Source organism: Seriola aureovittata, chromosome 12 (genome assembly GCF_021018895.1).
Source record: "Seriola aureovittata isolate HTS-2021-v1 ecotype China chromosome 12, ASM2101889v1, whole genome shotgun sequence".
Lineage (NCBI taxonomy): Eukaryota > Metazoa > Chordata > Actinopteri > Carangiformes > Carangidae > Seriola > Seriola aureovittata.
The window spans coordinates 23,408,088-23,427,400 of NC_079375.1; the positions used below are offsets into that span (position 1 = coordinate 23,408,088).

At 39.6% G+C, this 19,313-nt stretch overlaps 1 protein-coding gene and 1 long non-coding RNA gene across 4 annotated transcripts in view; one reads left to right on the plus strand and one right to left on the minus strand.

The window, feature by feature from the left end:
• Window positions 1–4,086: 4,086 nt before the first annotated feature.
• Window positions 4,087–18,729, plus strand: LOC130179075 (myosin-7-like). Its single transcript, XM_056391811.1, has 37 exons — window positions 4,087–4,287; window positions 4,490–4,633; window positions 4,765–4,921; window positions 5,017–5,044; window positions 5,472–5,574; window positions 5,681–5,773; window positions 5,846–5,909; window positions 6,000–6,098; window positions 6,209–6,312; window positions 6,883–7,021; window positions 7,105–7,223; window positions 7,391–7,540; window positions 7,624–7,794; window positions 7,884–8,193; window positions 8,341–8,417; window positions 8,551–8,756; window positions 8,835–8,958; window positions 9,643–9,779; window positions 9,893–10,148; window positions 10,277–10,519; window positions 10,608–10,784; window positions 10,897–11,042; window positions 11,161–11,251; window positions 11,333–11,722; window positions 11,842–11,968; window positions 12,178–12,296; window positions 12,437–12,633; window positions 12,872–13,055; window positions 13,297–13,462; window positions 13,562–13,686; window positions 13,769–14,077; window positions 14,169–14,372; window positions 14,499–14,795; window positions 15,498–15,602; window positions 15,848–15,943; window positions 16,197–16,331; window positions 17,153–18,729. Exons 1-37 carry the CDS (start codon window positions 4,087–4,089, stop codon window positions 17,171–17,173), a joined length of 5,814 nt encoding a protein of 1,937 aa, XP_056247786.1. The 3' UTR covers window positions 17,174–18,729.
• Window positions 16,489–19,313, minus strand: part of LOC130179079 (uncharacterized) — a 40,168-nt gene continuing 37,343 nt past the window's right edge. For all 3 annotated transcript variants that reach the window (XR_008829227.1, XR_008829228.1, XR_008829226.1), the window contains one exon: window positions 16,489–17,241. This is a non-coding gene — a long non-coding RNA (uncharacterized LOC130179079). The remainder of the gene's footprint in view (window positions 17,242–19,313) is intronic.

Consider the following 19,313-nt stretch of genomic DNA (forward strand, 5'->3'; position numbering starts at 1 on the left):
AGGCGCACCACATACAGCACAGTATGTGCTGAGGATTATCAGCATGATTAACAGGACATCTGAGCCCATGCTCAAATGAACAAGATGACAGACCAAAGATGGAACAATTCACTGCCTCTATAATTAGACCACCTTTAACATGGTGTATGACACTTATGGTCTTATCTCGGGAGTTAAGAGCAATCATCTGTGACACAACAAGGAAACTCAAAAGACTGTTTGCTACTATCACTGACTGGTGATTTAGTTTTTTACGCATGCGATCGTAACCCAGATCCTTCCAGGGAAAATGTTATCTGCTACAGAGGCAGCCATATGATTTAAAGGTCCATATTTTACACTTTTAATCAGAGAAACTAAATCCAGCAAGGTTGGATGTTGGGTCCAGGTGGGCGGGGCTTGGTGCATGGCTGAGCGACACGACTGCTTTGCCTTGCTGCTTTGTTGTTTTGAGGCTCAGTTTCTGAATACAGGCTATGTGCATTTCTCTGTGGACTGAGCACTTTGATACTTTAAGAGTATTAATATAGAACCTAGACCTGCTTTATAATCAAACTACACATGGAAATCTAAGTTTATACAATATGAGACCTTAAAATCTCCAGCAGCAGCAGCAGCAGCAGCAGCAGCAGCAGCAACAACAGTAGTTGTTTGGAAAATTTAATTCAAACCTCTTTATGAGAAAATCAGGGGAGGATGATGTCACCACCTCAAGGTCATAGTTGGTACAAAAGCTCCACAGCAATGTCAGGACAGTTTTACAGTTTACAGATTTAAGTTGTAAAAGGGGGATTTGTTGGGGTCCTCATGTATAAAGACAAGGGGTATTCCTACATACATTATTATCCAGTGTTAATAGCATAAGTGAACCAACCCTCTGCCTCTCTCTTAGAAATTATTGTTACATTAGCATCACTACATAATTAGGAAACTGTTTAGTAGTATATGAACATAATTTAAAGAGGGGCCTATCTGAATGTACTGTAATGAACTTAATATGAAATTTACATACTGCATCAGCAACATGTTTGTGGATAAAAAAGTAACAATGAGCTTCATTTAAAAAACACTTTTATTTAATTGCAATGGCTTTTTAAAAAGGTAAGACTAAAAAAATATGCATAAAAAAACAACAACAATAAAATGGTTATTGTTAAAATTAGAGTAAAACTTTCTGGTAAACTGATGTTAAAAAGTATGAACTTTAAGTTACCTTAGATACTAATCTCTACTCCTAGAAATATCCTTCTCCAGTTTGTATGTAATTAAATACATGTGGTAACAATAGGAATCTGTTGTGATATAAACAAAGCATTTAAACCATGTTTCCTTTAATGAGTGGGGGTCTGAACTGTAAGGTCAGTGTTATCTTCACTTGGTCTTTAGCAGGGGCATGGAATCTCTCACTTCCACTTGGCACCCTGACACCAGCTGTCAGTAACAGGGCCGGGGAAGTTATCAGAATGGAAATAATCTTGGCACTTGTCAGCAGCTGTTGACCCTCCTTTTATCTCTTCACCTTTGAAGGGCCTGCGTTTACTGTTGCTAGCAAAATGCTGTGTATTATATTTGCTATACATAATTACAAAGTATGCTTTATAAGTTGTATGGTTAAGTTTTATAATTAGAAATGATTAAATCTTACTAAATAGTGGGGTTAGGTCAAAACAATATGAGCATAAATGAGTAACAACACCATGGTGGGCTTATATATATGTTGGGGGGGGGGTCTTTAACATGTCATCATCTGTTGATGGAGTACCCTCAGACGTATGAGTGGAATTTTTAATGCAACATTCAAATTTGATGGATTGTGGGATATACCTGTCACTGCGTATATTTATATGGTACAGAAGCCAATGTGAGACCATCATCTGCAACAGCTGAGATGCAGAAGGCAGCATCGAGAAAGCCCCTGTGGCTGCTCTCCTCAATCAGTGCAGGGGTTCTCAGCAGGAATTTCACACAGTTATCTTTGTCCTCAAAGACACAATGCCATGACAACAGGGCTGAGGGGCCTGCTTTTGCAAGTTGCTGTCTGATAATGGGAGAAGGCTTCCACAGTGACCTTGGCATCACATTGCAGAACAATATGCTGGCACAGCCCTCCATTGTGTATCATCATTACTGCCTTTCAGTAAGTCTCAAGCATGTCACCTGTGGCAGGCCTCTGTCTGTGCTGCCTGGCACTTGTCGCCTGGTTAATCTCACCGACTAATGTTCTTTATTTAGACCACCCCACTTGGTATCTGATGGCTGTTTATGTTACTGCAAAGTCCATTCTATGATAACTCAACACAATTTGTTACCAATACCTCACTCGCAACTCCACTTAAGCCCTCTGGGTAATTACGAACTATACATGACCTACTACTCGAAAATATCTCCACACATATTTTCTTGCCTTCCTTCCTTTTTGATTAGAAAACAATACCAGCAGTTTACATTTATGCAATGCTCTGTATTATTGTAAACCATGCAAAGAATGTGAATTATCCTTTTGATTTTATTCGCTGCTTTGATCTAAGATGTATTAACAATGTTCAATTATTTCTTTCTCAACTCACCTGGTTTTCTATTGCAGGTTTGCACAAAATTTTTTTTTTTAGATTTTGTTCCAATTAAACATGACAATAGATTTCCAGCAGTCTGCCTCAGTTGGAACTGGCTCCCTGGGGCATTCTGCAAAATATTGCTGAGTTGAATAGTCTCAAAAACCACCTCATGTGAGTGCATAAGATTTTTTGCGATATTTGAGAGTTTTTTCAGAAATTGACGTGTTTCAATTACTTGTTTTTAAGTTCGCATTTTCAAAAAGCAGGCATTAAGCAGGTTAATGAAAACTCACCTACTATTTAACATATTTCTTCTGTAAATGCAAAAAAATACTGCATGAGAATGTTGTGTGATGATTTTTTTTTTTAATTATTCAGCAATTATGCAAAATAAACAAATAAAAAAAAAAGTTTAAATATCTATTTTAACTCTGGATTTTAGCTGAATCCATTTTCAGTTTTAATTATGAATTAGATGTTTTTCTCTGCTGCACAGTGATGTGCACACAGGCCCAATAAGAAAATATATGGAAATATATATGAATATTTCAAGATGTTTTCTTTTAATTTTGTTAACACTGGTAATATTGGTGTAAAAACAAACAGCTGTTTTCAAAAATTGAATTGACTATTACATCAGCAATTGTGAATCATATTTGACTGATCTGCCAGATAAAAAAAAGATAAGCAGATAACCAATAAACACTTTAAGTATAGGTAGAGGCTTTGTTATCCTGAAGTTAAGTATGCTATCACATTTCCAACATTTATTTAAATCACACACCATTAAAATACATGTAGACAGTATTTGATCAGTAGTCTTGCCTGTCTGAAGTGAAGAAGCTGCTGTTGTGTACAACATGTATTGTTCCTGCCTCAGAACTTTAGGGATGATAAGAAAGGAGTTCTTCCCTTTGTCTATTTAAAGATTTTGCTGTGTTCCCCTGGTCCCCCGGCTGCTTGAGGATACCTATGATTAATCACTGCACTGCATGGAGCTCCTAATATGGCCTCGTCAGGAGACCAACTGCATCACTGATAAGACTCTTACCCGCTGATTTCTATATTACTCTCTGCCACTCATTAACCCCCTCCCTTCATGCACCCCTAACCCAACTCAGACACAATAACATTCCTGGGCCCTGAAATGCCCCTCCATATTTGGCAGAGGGGCTTTGTTTATAAAGAGAACTCATGGTGAAACCCCCAATTGGTCACCATTCTACCTTAAGGTAAGGTGCGAGGACAATGGCTTACAAATCAACCACTGCACTTTAATACTATTGGTGTGGACTTTAGACTAGTTTAATCAGTTTTCATTACTTCTTTCCTCAGGACCATTAAACATCTTTCCTCTCAGTCAGGATTTGTAAGGTAAGAGACTCTGAAAAATGAAAATGTGTTGATTTAAATGCAGTAAATTATATGACAAAAGGAAATAAATATTTTTTGTCTACAGCTGCCGTCACTTACACACACAATATGATTAATTTGCAACTGACATTATTTTTTTTCATAGACAAGGTGAAAAATGGGTGACGCTGCCATGAAAGAGTTTGGGGCAGCAGCCCCGTACCTAAGGAAGTCAGACAAGGAGCGTTTGGAGGCCCAGACTCGTCTCTTCGACATGAAGAAGGAGTGCTTCGTTCCTGATACTGATGAGGAGTATGTGAAGGCTTCCATCACCAGCCGTGAGGGGGATAAAGTCACTGCTCAGACTGAGAGAGGGAAGGTCAGTGAGCCAGAAGGCACAGCTTCCCTGGATGCAACTGGTTCCCAAGAGATGATTCAGGCCCATTTTGTCTTTTAGTCATATAGCAGAGAAATAATAGAAGACACACACTGCTGAACAAAGATCCTGTGCTCTCTCCTACACAGCACTTGTTTTCCTTAGGATCAATAACTGTTTTAACACTGATTATCTCCATTTTCAGACTGTCACGGTGAAGGAGTGCGATGTCCACCCTCAGAACCCGCCAAAGTTTGATAAAATTGAAGACATGGCGATGTTCACCTTCCTCCATGAGCCCGCTGTGCTGTTCAACCTCAAAGAGCGTTACGCAGCATGGATGATCTATGTGAGCTGAAAGCTTTAAAAAAAAATTATAAGCCACAGATTGTGCCCCTCACTTATACTACAACTACATCCATATATCAGTGCCTAATATAATTTTATCCTAAATCCTTTCTCGCTCTCTCATTCTCATAGACCTACTCTGGGCTGTTCTGTGTGACTGTCAACCCCTACAAGTGGCTGCCAGTCTACAACAAAGAAGTGGTTGTTGCCTACAGAGGAAAGAAGAGGACTGAAGCTCCTCCTCATATCTTCTCTATCTCTGACAATGCCTACCAGTACATGCTCACTGGTAAAGTACCTTCAGTTTTTTTGCTTTCACATAAAAATGGAAAACGCTAAGGAATCCCAGGATCCTTGACTGATTCTGTCTTCTCTTTTTTTCAGACAGAGAAAATCAGTCAATTCTCATTACGTAAGTTTTCTTTTCATGACTTTGTTAAATTTTATTATTATTTGTATTGTGATTTTGTGCTGATTAGTTCCAGTTATTCCCTTTAATATATGTTATATTTTAAGTGGTCTATTATTCCATATTAGAATAGAAGACCTGACTGTGATTGAATATTAACATGGCTAATAATTATGGATAATAACAGTTGGAGCTAACGCTGGGAGACAGCTTTATTTTGTAACAACCTATCTGGCGTGTCTCGTTAAGTTGGAGCAGCTCTGAAAAACACACGCTAAAGACGAAAAGGTGTATCAGTACTTACAGACTGTTATGTATCTGCATCCTGTTGATTCATCAAAACTTAACTACAAGACTTAATCAGCTTGATTAGTTGCATTTGATGTTCCCTGCCTATTAGTTAATTTATCAAAATAATTTGTGTCTTCAGTGGAGAATCTGGTGCTGGGAAAACTGTCAACACCAAGAGAGTCATCCAGTACTTTGCCAGCATCGCAGCTGGAGGGAAGAAAGACGGGAGCTCTGATAAAAAGGTTACTGTGCCGAATTTGTACAAAATAGAACATTTACTGGTGCATTGCACTGTTTTCTTTAGTGTTTATCTCTTTGACAAAATGTTACACTCCTGTATTCTTTTAGGGTACTCTTGAAGATCAGATCATCCAGGCTAACCCTGCTCTAGAGGCCTTTGGTAATGCCAAGACCATCAGGAATGACAACTCTTCCAGATTTGTAAGTTTCTGTCTGTAATGAAACAGCCCTTTGTGCCTCTTCTATATTAACTTTTTTTGTCATAAATTTTAGGGCAAATTCATCCGAATTCACTTTGCAGCCAGTGGAAAACTGGCCTCAGCTGATATTGAGACATGTGAGTAGTCTCTTTTCTCTACTTCTACTACTCCCATAATGACAACAATCCACTGGCCATTCACCTACATAATGAAATTATCTTCAACAGATCTGCTGGAAAAGTCCCGCGTCACCTTTCAGCTTAAGGCTGAGAGAGACTACCACATCTTCTACCAGATCCTGTCTCAGAAGAAACCTGAACTTCTTGGTAAATGAAAAGAACTGATCTTTGGACCAGTAAATGCTGGTAGTTCAAATGTTATTATAAAGTATCTCCAGCATGAAAAGGCTGAACAGAAATCTGTTTTGCCTTTTCAGAGATGCTGCTCATCACCAACAACCCCTATGACTACGCCTTCATCTCCCAAGGAGAGACAACCGTGGCCTCCATCAATGATGCTGAAGAGCTGATGGCCACTGATGTGAGTGGGGATGCACCACAAAGACTTTTCATGGAATTATCTTATAGTGACCTCATGGTGTTTACTTAAAAATCATGCTTTACGGCTGACAGCTGTTGAAGAAAAGATAAAATCTATTGTTCTTTTTAAATAAGATTAAAAAAGATATATTAAATGAAGAGATCAACCATGTTATCTTACTGTAAAGAAAGAATAATTTAAAAAAGCAGGAGAGAGGAAGATGAGAAAAAAATGAATGAATCCAAGTTAATGTGTGTAAGAGAAAATAGAGAAAAAAGAAACTGAAAATAATACTACTACCCTCAATATGAATAGTATTAATCTCAGTGACAACAATAGCTGTTGGCATGGGATCATGAAACTTAATGTCATTGAGATCACTGCATGAGAGTAAAAAAATATCTGAATAGACTGGATTAGATGTCTGATGTCAGATGCCAACTATGATTTCATGTGGCTGTGATCCTGGTGGCTCAGAGAGCATATGCTGTCTTATCCTCCTGTCACTAGCCTGATACAATGCAAAGAGTCAGTGACGTATCAAATATAATCCCCCCTCTTTTCATTCAGGATGCCTTTGATGTGCTTGGCTTTACGCAAGAAGAGAAGAATGGCATTTACAAGCTGACTGGTGCCATCATGCATTATGGTAACATGAAGTTCAAGCAGAAGCAGCGAGAGGAGCAGGCAGAGGCTGATGGCACTGAAGGTTAGTGAAGATCTCTGAAGCCTTGAGAGATGATAGACGAGATGTAAATCATGGAGGATTTAATGGTTAACTCTTGTTCTCAGATGCTGACAAAGTCGCATATCTAATGGGCCTGAACTCTGCTGACCTCATCAAAGGTCTCTGTCACCCAAGAGTCAAAGTAGGCAATGAGTGGGTCACCAAGGGACAAAATGTCCAGCAGGTAAGAATGAAGAGCTGAATGTCCACTGAATTATGATGATGATGATGATGATGATGATGATGATGATGATGATGATGATGATGATGATGATGATGAAGAAAGCAACATCCAGTGTACAACTCTCGCTATTTACTGTATCTTTTAAAGTTTGGATTTCTTTTTCTCAGGTTTACTATGCTATTGGTGCACTGTCAAAGTCAGTGTATGAGAAGATGTTCCTGTGGATGGTGGTGAGAATCAACCAATCCCTGGACACCAAGCAGCCTCGCCAATACTTTATTGGTGTGCTGGACATTGCTGGATTTGAGATCTTTGATGTAAGTGACATCCAGACCAGACCTCTTTCAACATAATATGAATCATTAGATAATAAATAAATTGGTATTTTTTTGCTTTCCAGTTCAACACCTTTGAGCAACTGTGCATCAACTTCACCAATGAAAAACTGCAACAGTTTTTCAACCACCACATGTTTGTGCTGGAGCAGGAAGAGTACAAGAAAGAGGGCATTGAATGGACCTTCATAGATTTTGGTATGGATTTGCAGGCCTGTATTGACCTGATTGAAAAGGTGAGGGACAGGCTAAATGTTCAGACATGAATAAATCAAGATTACTGACATTATATAACTCATTTTACTTTATCTTTTCATCTCCTCAGCCCATGGGTATCATGTCTATCCTTGAAGAGGAGTGCATGTTTCCCAAAGCCTCTGACTCCACCTTTAAAGCTAAGCTCTATGACAATCATCTGGGGAAATCCAACAACTTCCAGAAGCCAAGAATTGTCAAAGGAAAACCAGAGGCCCATTTTGCCCTGATGCACTACGCTGGAACTGTTGATTACAATATCAACAACTGGCTGGTGAAGAACAAGGATCCACTGAATGAGACGGTTGTAGGACTCTACCAGAAGTCTTCTCTCAAGATGTTGAGTATCCTCTTCGCAAATTATTCTGGAGCAGAATCATGTAAGAATAAAGTAAATGTACTATATTAACCTCCACTGGAAATGTCAATATTTTATAAAATGTTTAATTGTGAGAACTGCAAGACTAACTGCAGCCTGTGTCTATTATTGCAACCTAATGAGACTGTTAATGCTAATGTTTTATTAGCTGAAAGTGGAAAAGGCAGCAAAGGAGGAAGCAAGAAGAAGGGCTCATCCTTCCAAACTGTTTCTGCCTTGCACAGGGTTCGTAAAGACAAACAATGACTACTTCATATGGAAAATAATGACAGAAACATCATTTTGCACTTATAAGTTAAAGGTATACTTCACAATAACCTACACTTTAAAAAAAAAAAACTTTTGATTACCTCAACAGGAGAACCTGAACAAGCTGATGACCAACTTGAGGTCTACTCACCCTCACTTTGTACGCTGCATCATCCCCAACGAGACCAAGACTCCTGGGGCCATGGAGAATCCACTGGTGATGCACCAGCTGCGCTGTAACGGTGTGCTGGAAGGCATCAGGATCTGCAGAAAGGGCTTCCCCAACAGGATCCTCTACGGAGATTTCAAACAGAGGTATTATCTCACGCCATTTTTCTGTTACTATATAATTCCCAAAGAAAATAGAAATATAAGTCTTTCTTGATTTTCTAGATATCGCATCCTGAATCCTGCTGCCATCCCCGACGGTCAGTTCATTGACAGCAGGAAGGGAGCTGAGAAACTTCTTGGGTCTCTGGATATTGATCACAATCAATACAAGTTTGGACACACTAAGGTAATCAATAAAAGGGAAAAACCAAAGCACATATATGTTAAATTGTCTAATATGTCCAGAAACATAAACAGTAAACACTAGTGAACAGTTATAGGACCAGAGTGTAGGATTTAGGGGGTATAATATTCATAATGACGTTTTCATTAGTGTATAATCAGATGAAATTAAGAGATGCTGTGTTTACGTTCACTTAGAATCCACCATCCTGTAATGTTTCTACAGTAGCCCAGCATGGACAAACCCAATACTGGCTTTTTCGTTACCTGAGGACCACCAAAGGTTCTCATACAAGCTTGGAAGGGGGAAGAGTGAGGGAAGGGGTATTGAGTTGGTTGCAATCTGCCACCTCACCAGATGCCAGTAGATCCTACACATTGGTCCTTTGAAGCAAGATTATATAACTTTTGTTGAACAGTAAGCATTGTGACAAGTGACAACTGCAGGAAAATGGTAAATGTGAAAAGTAGTAGAAGAGTAAGTAGAGAGGAGTCATCAAGTTACTACACTGACTGAATTTTTTTCACAGCAATATATCTTAAGTTTGTGAGAATTAGTTAATATTTGCCATCTTAAGCTACTGGTCTTACAGGACCAAACAAGCCTATGGCAGAAAAATTTACTAAAGTGGGAACCATTAAGTGTAACACCTGGTGAACATTTACCTGCTGTGACATGCTCCTAAAGGTGTTCTTCAAGGCTGGTCTTCTTGGGCAACTGGAGGAAATGAGGGATGACCGTTTGTCACTCATTATCACTGGAATCCAAGCGAGATCAAGAGGTCTCCTGGCAAGAGTGGAATTCCAGAAGATTGTTGAAAGGAGGTCAGAGGAATCATCCATTTAAAATAAATAAAACCAAGTAAATGATTATGATTATTCATAATGATCTTTTTTTGTATGAAGTCATAGTAATAACTTTGGTTGATCTTGGCCAGAGATGCACTATTGGTGATCCAGTGGAACATCCGTGCCTTCATGGGGGTCAAGAATTGGCCCTGGATGAAGCTGTTCTTTAAGATTAAACCACTGCTGAGATCTGCTGAGGCAGAAAAGGAGATGGCCAACATGAAGGAAGAATTCCTGAAGCTGAAAGAAGCTTATGCAAAGTCTGAAGCTCGTAGGAAGGAACTAGAGGAGAAAATGGTATCACTTCTCCAAGAGAAGAATGACCTGCAGCTCCAAGTCCAGGCTGTAAGTATAATGAAGGGTTTTCTAATGATTAGATGTCAAAATATTCATTAAACCATACATAAAATAATGCATACATGCAACTTATCATGTGTTAGAATGTTATCTATTTAATAACGATTTGATTTCAGGAGCAAGACAATCTTGCAGATGCCGAAGAAAGATGTGAGGGGCTGATCAAACACAAAATTCAGATGGAGGCAAAAGCCAAAGAGCTATCTGAGAGACTCGAGGATGAGGAGGAGATGAACGCTGAACTCACAGCAAAGAAGCGGAAGTTGGAGGATGAGTGCTCTGAGTTAAAGAAGGACATTGACGACTTAGAGTTAACTCTGGCCAAAGTGGAGAAAGAGAAACATGCCACTGAGAACAAGGTATGACAACTCCCCAGCATGCTAGTGCATGAACAAGTGACATGTTTTTATCTTGTTTACAATAACTACAGTATTTATCAATTTGCAGGTGAAGAACCTGGTCGAGGAGATGGCAGCTCTGGATGAAATCATTGCCAAGTTGACCAAGGAAAAGAAAGCCTTACAGGAAGCTCATCAGCAAACACTGGATGACCTGCAGAGTGAAGAAGACAAAGTCAACTCTCTGACCAAGGCCAAGTCTAAGCTGGAGCAGCAAGTAGATGATGTATGTATTTAAAAGCTTGTTGTCTCCATCATTTTAAATATGTTTAGAAAGGTAATTCTCTGTCCAAAACATGTTGATGAAAATTGTGACCTTTTCTAATGATATAATCCAGCTTGAAGGTTCTTTGGAACAAGAGAAGAAAGTAAGAATGGATCTTGAAAGAGCAAAGAGGAAGCTGGAGGGTGATCTGAAACTGACCCAGGAGAGCCTCATGGACCTGGAGAATGACAAGCAACAACTTGAGGAGCATCTGAAAAAGTAATTATTCTTTATGTAGGCATGTATTTCTTACAATACAGATATGAAAAAGGATACAATAATGCTGATACTGCTATACAGTTGCTCTAGCTTTTACTATTTCCCTATTTTACCACAGGAAAGACTTTGAAGTCAGTCAGCTGAATAGTAAAATAGAGGATGAGCAGGCCATTGCCATTCAGCTCCAAAAGAAACTGAAAGAGCTGCAGGTAATGAATGACTCACATGTACTGGTTAAAAATTGGTAAAAGCTCAATAGTAAGAGTGACTAAATAATTATGGCTCAACAGGCCCGCATTGAAGAGCTGGAAGAAGAGCTTGAGGCAGAGCGAGCTGCTCGAGCCAAAGTGGAGAAGCAGAGAGCAGACTTGGCCAGAGAGCTGGAGGAGATCAGTGAGAGGCTGGAGGAGGCTGGTGGAGCAACATCTGCCCAGATTGAGATGAACAAGAAGAGGGAGGCTGAGTTCCAGAAACTCCGCAGAGACCTTGAAGAGGCCACTCTGCAGCATGAAGCCACCGCTGCCACGCTCAGGAAGAAACAAGCTGACAGTGTTGCTGACCTGGGAGAGCAGATTGACAACCTGCAGAGAGTCAAGCAGAAACTGGAGAAGGAGAAGAGTGAGCTCAAACTAGAGCTGGATGATGTGGTCTCCAATATGGAACATATTGTGAAGACAAAGGTTAGCTCAACTGACTGAATAATTTAGTGTTAATGTTGACATAGCAAACATAAGTAGGTATTTAGTGTGCAAGGGGTGGGGTGTATTTAAAATTCTTGTTTTGATGTGATTTATTTCAGACAAATCTAGAGAAGACATGTAGGACTACGGAAGATCAGATGAATGAATACAAGACCAAGTTTGAAGAGGCTCAACGCTGCATCAATGACTTCAATATGCAAAAAGCAAAGCTTCAAACTGAAAATGGTACTATTTTTGCAATTGTTACAAACTGATACCCAAGTATTTGATAGCTGACAATTTTTGTTTACAAAATGTTTTCAAACTTAAAAAAAAAAAAAAAAATCTTTGAGGTTTTCTGTAAAAAAAAAACAAACAGAAAAAACAAAATGTTTAATATAGGTAAAAAAAAAAAGGACACAGACAATGACACTCTGCATTTTCCAAATTACTAGGTGAGCTCTTACGGCAACTGGAGGAGAAGGATTCCCTGGTGTCTCAACTCACAAGAGGAAAAATGTCTTACACTCAACAGATTGAAGACTTAAAGAGACAACTGGAAGAGGAGACCAAGGTAAAATCAGGTTGCATTGCGTTCATTTAATTCAAGTGGTCATTAGAGGAACTGCAGTTCTTGGCCCTTGATGGCTTCATTTTTCAGGCCCCAAGGTTGCTGCTTGGGTGTTACTCATTCATATGATTTTGTTTCAACAGGCAAAGAGTGCTCTGGCCCATGCAGTGCAGTCTTCTCGTCATGACTGTGACCTGCTCAGGGAGCAGTATGAGGAGGAGCAGGAGGCCAAGGCTGAACTGCAGCGCAGCATGTCAAAGGCCAACTCTGAGGTGGCTCAGTGGAGAACTAAGTATGAAACCGATGCCATCCAGAGGACTGAGGAACTGGAAGAGGCCAAGTAAGACAGTTTATGATGCAAATTCATTATTTAATCTGTAATTCCTAAAAAGACATTTTACTTCATCTATCGGGTCAGCTTTTTGTTTGTGTTATGTTCCTACTAAAATATAAGACGAACAAAAAGTTTGTCTGTTAGATGACTAAACAGCCAAAGTGGTTGATTTTTTATACAATTGTGTTATCCAACAGGCACAACTGCAGGAACATTAAATAATTTGAATGATTGATTTCTTTAGGAAAAAGCTGGCTCAGCGTCTGCAGGACGCTGAGGAGGCTGTTGAAGCAGTGAATGCTAAATGCTCCTCTCTGGAGAAGACCAAACACAGACTGCAGAATGAGATTGAAGATCTCATGGTGGATGTGGAGAGGTCTAATGCTGCTGCTGCTGCTCTGGACAAGAAGCAACGAAACTTTGACAAGGTGAAGTACTGCTGATAATTCCTGTGCACCAAACATATGAATTGGTAGCGTAGTCTCTCACACCTATAGATTGGATGAATCTTTTATTTGACCTTTTGATATTTCCCAGTGAAATGTGTTTATTAAACTTTATATCTTTCCACTTTAATTGTTTCATACACAGTGCACTCCCAAACCTGTAGTCCTGTCTCCATTCATGCAGCACATATCCACTTACTGTTGGTCTTTCTATTCACTGCAGGTCCTGTCTGAGTGGAAGCAGAAGTATGAAGAGTCTCAGTGTGAGCTGGAGAGCTCTCAGAAGGAGGCCAGGGCTCTGAGCACTGAACTCTTCAAGCTGAAGAACTCTTACGAGGAGTCTCTGGATCACCTGGAGACCATGAAGAGAGAAAACAAGAACTTACAGGGTAAGATTTACTACCAGGGTTTCTGGTCAGGTTTCTGTAGACATACTTTACAGAGTTAATTGCAAAGCCATCGTAATCACACTATTTTACATCCTACAGAGGAGATATCTGACCTCACTGAGCAACTTGGTGAGGGAGGTAAGAGCATCCATGAACTTGAGAAATTACGGAAGCAACTGGAACAGGAGAAGAATGAGATCCAGTCTGCTCTTGAGGAAGCTGAGGTACTGGTCTTCCTCTATGAGTAGATTTTACAGTAACACTGACTGCTGTTATGTTAAAAGTCTGTACTCTCCTGCCCACCAGGCCTCCCTGGAGCATGAAGAGGGTAAGATTCTAAGAGCCCAGTTAGAGTTCAATCAAGTTAAAGCTGACATTGAACGCAAACTAGCTGAGAAAGATGAGGAGATGGAGCAGTGCAAGAGGAACCTGCAGAGGACCATTGATACCCTACAAAGCTCTCTGGAAGCTGAGTGTCGCAGCAGGAATGAGGCCCTGCGTCTGAAGAAGAAGATGGAGGGAGACCTCAATGAGATGGAGATCCAGCTCAGCCAGGCCAACAGGCAGGCAGCTGAGGCCCAGAAACAACTTAAATCTGTTCATGCGCATCTGAAGGTAAACTAGTAAAGGAAAGGCTCGCTTTCTTAAGATGTTTCATATTCAAACTGTTTATAAACATTAATGTGATTGATGTCATCTCATTCAGGATTGCCAAATTCAGCTCAATGAATCTGTTCGGGCCAATGATGATCTTAAAGAGAACATTGCCATCGTTGAGAGGCGCAACAACCTGCTTCAGGCTGAGCTGGAGGAACTGAGGGCTGCTCTGGAGCAAACCGAAAGAAGTCGCAAACTTGCTGAGCAAGAGCTGCTGGATGTTAGTGAGAGGGTGCAGCTACTGCACTCACAGGTGAGACCTAATCATTCATTGCAATCATTTCAGATGATTCAATCTTGGACATTACAAAGAACTCAAAATTATCACTATTTCTTAAGTGTTACTATGGACCCTTTCTCACATCTCAAATATATGTAGAACACCAGCCTGATAAACCAGAAGAAGAAACTTGAGATTGATGCATCCCAGCTTCAAACTGAATTGGAGGAAGCAGTGCAGGAGTGCAGAAACGCAGAGGAAAAGGCCAAGAAGGCCATTACTGATGCTGCCATGATGGCAGAGGAGCTGAAGAAAGAGCAGGACACCAGCGCTCACCTGGAGCGCATGAAGAAGAACATGGAGCAAACCATTAAAGACCTGCAGCACCGTCTGGATGAAGCTGAACAGATCGCCATGAAGGGAGGCAAGAAGCAGGTGCAGAAGCTCGAGGCCAGGGTAAGAGAAATTCGCCAGTATACAAATTTATTTTATGATTTAGTGTATTATCTGCTAGAAGTAAACATTATATGGTAAATTGTGGCCATAAAGGGACAAACATGGTCAGCAACAATACTCAGATAGGCTGTGGCATTCAAACCATGATTGATTGGTATTAAGGGGCCCAAAGAGTGTCAAAAAAAACATTCCCCTCACCATTAGTGTCCAGTTTTGGCGAGCGTCTTGGTTGATGATGTGATGTGGAACCTGATCTGGTCTTATGCTGTTGTAGCATCCACCTCAAGGTTCGACGTGCTGTTAATTCTGAGAGGCTTTTCTGCTCACTAACGTTGTAGAAAGTGGTTATCTGAGTTACCATCACTTTCTGCACAATTCTGAGTAAAAACTCTAAAGATTGTTGATCAACATTATAATCCCATCACAGTCTAGTTTCTGGGCACAAACATATGTTCATCATTCCCTGGTCTGTTAATCCTGAGCAAAATATACATCTTTAGTCTTTAGTTTGCTAGCTGGTCAATTTCTCGACCAAGTAGTTTCTAACTTTGCCTGTCTGCTGTTTGATTATGGGCAGGTACTGTACACTGTACCTTTCTCATTTCAGTTATCTCAATCAACGTTAAAATATATTGATTAATGGAGCTTTGAGCTTCTTGTGGACAGGTGAATTCCCAATATATGATTTTCTGATGTTTTCAGGTGAGGGAGCTTGAAAATGAAGTGGAGTTAGAGCAGAAGAAGAGCAGCGAAGCTATAAAGGGAATCCGTAAATATGAAAGACGCATCAAGGAGCTCACATACCAGGTCAGTTTTTGTTTCTTTCCATAATCTATACATTTGCCAATAAGTCTTGTGTATTTTCTTCCTTACAATGTATACTGTTTATAGTGGTCTTCTTACCTGCTCATGCATATCCATTGTCTGTCCAGTCTTCTGCTATACCATACCTACTTATCCATAATTTATTTTTGGAGAAATTAAGGTGGAAAACAAAGACAGTGCTCCTTACTGAACTTACGAGTCTTTTCCTATTCTCCTGATTTATACAGACTGAGGAAGACCGCAAGAATATTGCGCGTCTGCAGGATCTGGTTGACAAACTGCAGCTGAAAGTCAAAGCTTACAAGAGAACTGCTGAGGAAGCTGTAAGTGTGGGCTGGAAAACTTGTTTGTGTTTGTGTGTTCAACGTCTATAAGCTTCATAGTTACAGTTCATACCACATCTTTATCTTATAGTTTAATATTTTGTCATGCTGTGACGCTAAAATACTTCCACAGTGACTTGTTTTAGACCTAACTTGTAAACAAAGAGACTGTGATTATTTGTGTAGCTGTCCCTTTCAGTTGATGATGATTGTAGTACTGTAATGTGTTCTGCGTTTTTGTTGAATCCTGCAGGAGGAGCAGGCCAATACTCATCTGACCAAGTTCCGTAAGCTGCAGCACGAGCTGGACGAGGCTGAAGAGCGAGCCGACATCGCTGAGTCTCAGGTCAACAAGCTGCGCGCCAAGAGCCGTGATGTGGGCTCAAAGGTAGGAAGCTCCTCTGTATTTCAACACACTTTATACACAGAACTGTCCTACACAATAATGAATTCCAATGCAATCCATTTCAAGTTGTGTTTTATATGTAATGCAAAATCTGTAGTGATAGAACATAACTTTTAATGGTAGAAATAAATCAAACCAGTCTTTGTACAGATCTTTTTTATTTTGCTTTTCTGGATTTGGTTAATTGTAAGTGTAATTTAATGGGGTTAGTGATAATATAATTTTTGTCACAGGGAAGGCTCCATGACAGCTTTGTTAGTGAGTTGACAGTAAAGATGGGTCCGAAAATGAGGGAAGAGCGAAATGTTATGTAGAAAAGGTCCCTGTCCAGACTCAACCCAGGATTTTTACTATAATGTCTTCATCACAGAGATTCTTTGTGAATGCAGAGACAGCAATAAACATTACCAACCAATCAAATCAAAGTAAGGGCAAATAAACCAAATAAAGATGCCAAACAATGCTTCATGGAAAAACTGTGGCTTGAAACTTACTGAAGATAAGCTTGGCTCTTCAAATGTTATATGAATTTCAATATATGATACATATAATCTTAGCTTTTCTCAAAATACATTCAGTACTGAATTAATTTTCCAATTGTACAAATTCAACATGACTTTTCTTGAACATTTGTGAAGCCAATATGCCTCAATGAGGAAATGCTGACATTAAAAAAGCATTAACTTCTAACATCTTCAACATTACAAAATGCAGTTTTGGTGTACTACCTTGTGTAACACTTGTTGAGTCTTGCTGGTCTTTTGTCTCTAATCCGTCTCTCTGTCTACTCTCTATCATCACAGAAAGGGCTAGATGAGGAGTGAAACTCACAGACGGCCACCTAAGAGCTTTGGGATCTCCTGTGCTGTAGTCCCCTTTGTCTCCAAAGTAACTGTAGAATAAAGCAAAGTGCATCCAAGTTGTGTAGAGTCCTCATTCATTTCAACCAGGAACAATGCTCCATGTTAAGTTTAAGATAGTCAGCAGAAGACAGACCTGTCATATAATGTATAGGTCAAATTCAATGGGCTCTATTTTCCTGTTCACCAGAGCAAACACTTTGTATGCAGTTTCCCTTGGGCACAGGTCTATTTTTTTTTTTGCATCTGTGCCTGTTTGGAAATTTCCAGGCACCAAACGTACATGTTTGCACCAAAGTGGAAGAAGAGGAGCAGCTTAGGCTGTCTTTGTGCTAATTGGGTGGTGCAGTCCAATATTGTTTTCTCATTTTGGAGCAAAACCTGCTCAGACCATCTTGTTGCAAACGCAGATGCAGGGAAATTTGCGTGGCACACACAGAGACCTCTCCAAAATCAAACAACTCTAAATTATTTATTAATTATCTAAGTATGGCCTCTTTCCATTTGCTACAATTTTTTCATCTACTGCAGATTCATACACATCAAATTACATCTTAAGACTTAAAAAGATTACCAACAACGTTGTCTAGGATCCACATGATCCTGTGACCGGGAGTTGTGCAGAAACGTCAGTGCTACTGTTCTGTGTCTTCCTAATCGGAGTGGAAAGCTTTTATTGACAGATTATGCACCACTGACACGGAGTGGAAACCTTCATTAATTATTTAAATCTTTTGGTGAGACACCGGGATTTGATGTGAACTGACCTTGTGCCTTTTTCTAAATAACCTCCAAATGCCACTTTGTATTTGTATGTTTTAAGAAAGGGATATTTCATTATCTTCAAGTGGATGAATAAGGAAGGAAGTCTTCCAAATACTCTCAAATATGTTTCTTGTACTTTAAAGACATAAATCAGTGTTTTCAAATATGCAGAGGAGAAGAACAGCAGAGTTTAAATTAATTTGCCTCAAACTTAATTGCTGCTGCACCAACGCACATCAGCTGCCTGTCGATGACAGCATCGACTGACAGTATATTGTGGGCGATGTATAAATATTTTTGAGATATTGTGTATTTTTATGGAACTTCAGATTGTTTCGTTCATAGTCCTCAGTCTCTTGCCCTCGCTGCTGCTTTTAAAAGGGAATGAGATAAGCTCATGAGATTGGTCATTACTGAAGCTCGCCCCGACTCCATCTGTTGAGTCTGTATTCTATACACTAATAATGAATTCAGCCTCTCCTTCATGTTGTTGTGCCTGGTTTGTGTCAGCGCCTATGGACACCAAAGTTGCAAAGAAATGTCTGATCAAGCTTATTTGTGTTGGCGGATTATTTATTCTGTCTGCATCCTGTTTCAAGAAAATAGAGCCCAGAATGTTAAAATTTCCAGCTTTCACTTTATCACTAATGAAAAATATCACCCAGTTTGTAAATGTACAGTACTTCAGTAAATTAAGACAGGGTTAGCAATAGAAAGCTCAAAAGGAAGTGAAAACACACACACACACACACACACACACAGATATACACACACAGTGCATCTGCATTAGAACAAAAACTTACCACATGAACAACAGCATGTGCAGCATTGTTCAATGTGGAGGGTGACGAGTGGGAAAAGGTTCTGATGTAAAGTGGTTCACTCCTGCCACCTGGTGCCGACACTCTGAACTGTGTCTGACTTTCTATTGTTGCAGAGATGTTTTCAACACTCTGACAAAATTTTTCTTTTTTTTCCTTTCTTCACTGTCGAGACACACATGAATTTTAATAGCTGTTCTGGTATATCAAGTTGGTGTGTGTAACACGAACAGGCCTGAAAGTGTAGCAGCAACAAATATTGTACAAAAATATCTTAAAAAGTTTCTTTTAAATCCCACAATCTTTTATTGTTTCCCCTGAAAATTGAATTTTAAAAAAATCATCCAGTGATGTTTAATAATTTAACCAGATTCTACTACAAATTAACTTGTTCAACACTTTTCTCAAATATAGTGTAATTTCCATCATGTCAAAATACTGACACTGTAAACATAATGTCACCCAGTTCTTGAAAGTCTTGAAAATATAAGACTATAATTTATTTGATGAACAGATGT

Excerpts from the sequence above, each read along its gene's own strand:
- LOC130179075 (XM_056391811.1), top strand. The coding sequence starts at position 4,087 with ATGGGTGACGCTGCCATGAAAGAGTTTGGGGCAGCAGCCCCGTACCTA. Across the intron at positions 8,194-8,340 it reads TTATTCTGGAGCAGAATCAT|CTGAAAGTGGAAAAGGCAGC; the intron begins GTAAGAATAAAG and ends ATGTTTTATTAG. Across the intron at positions 11,043-11,160 it reads CTTGAGGAGCATCTGAAAAA|GAAAGACTTTGAAGTCAGTC; the intron begins GTAATTATTCTT and ends ATTTTACCACAG.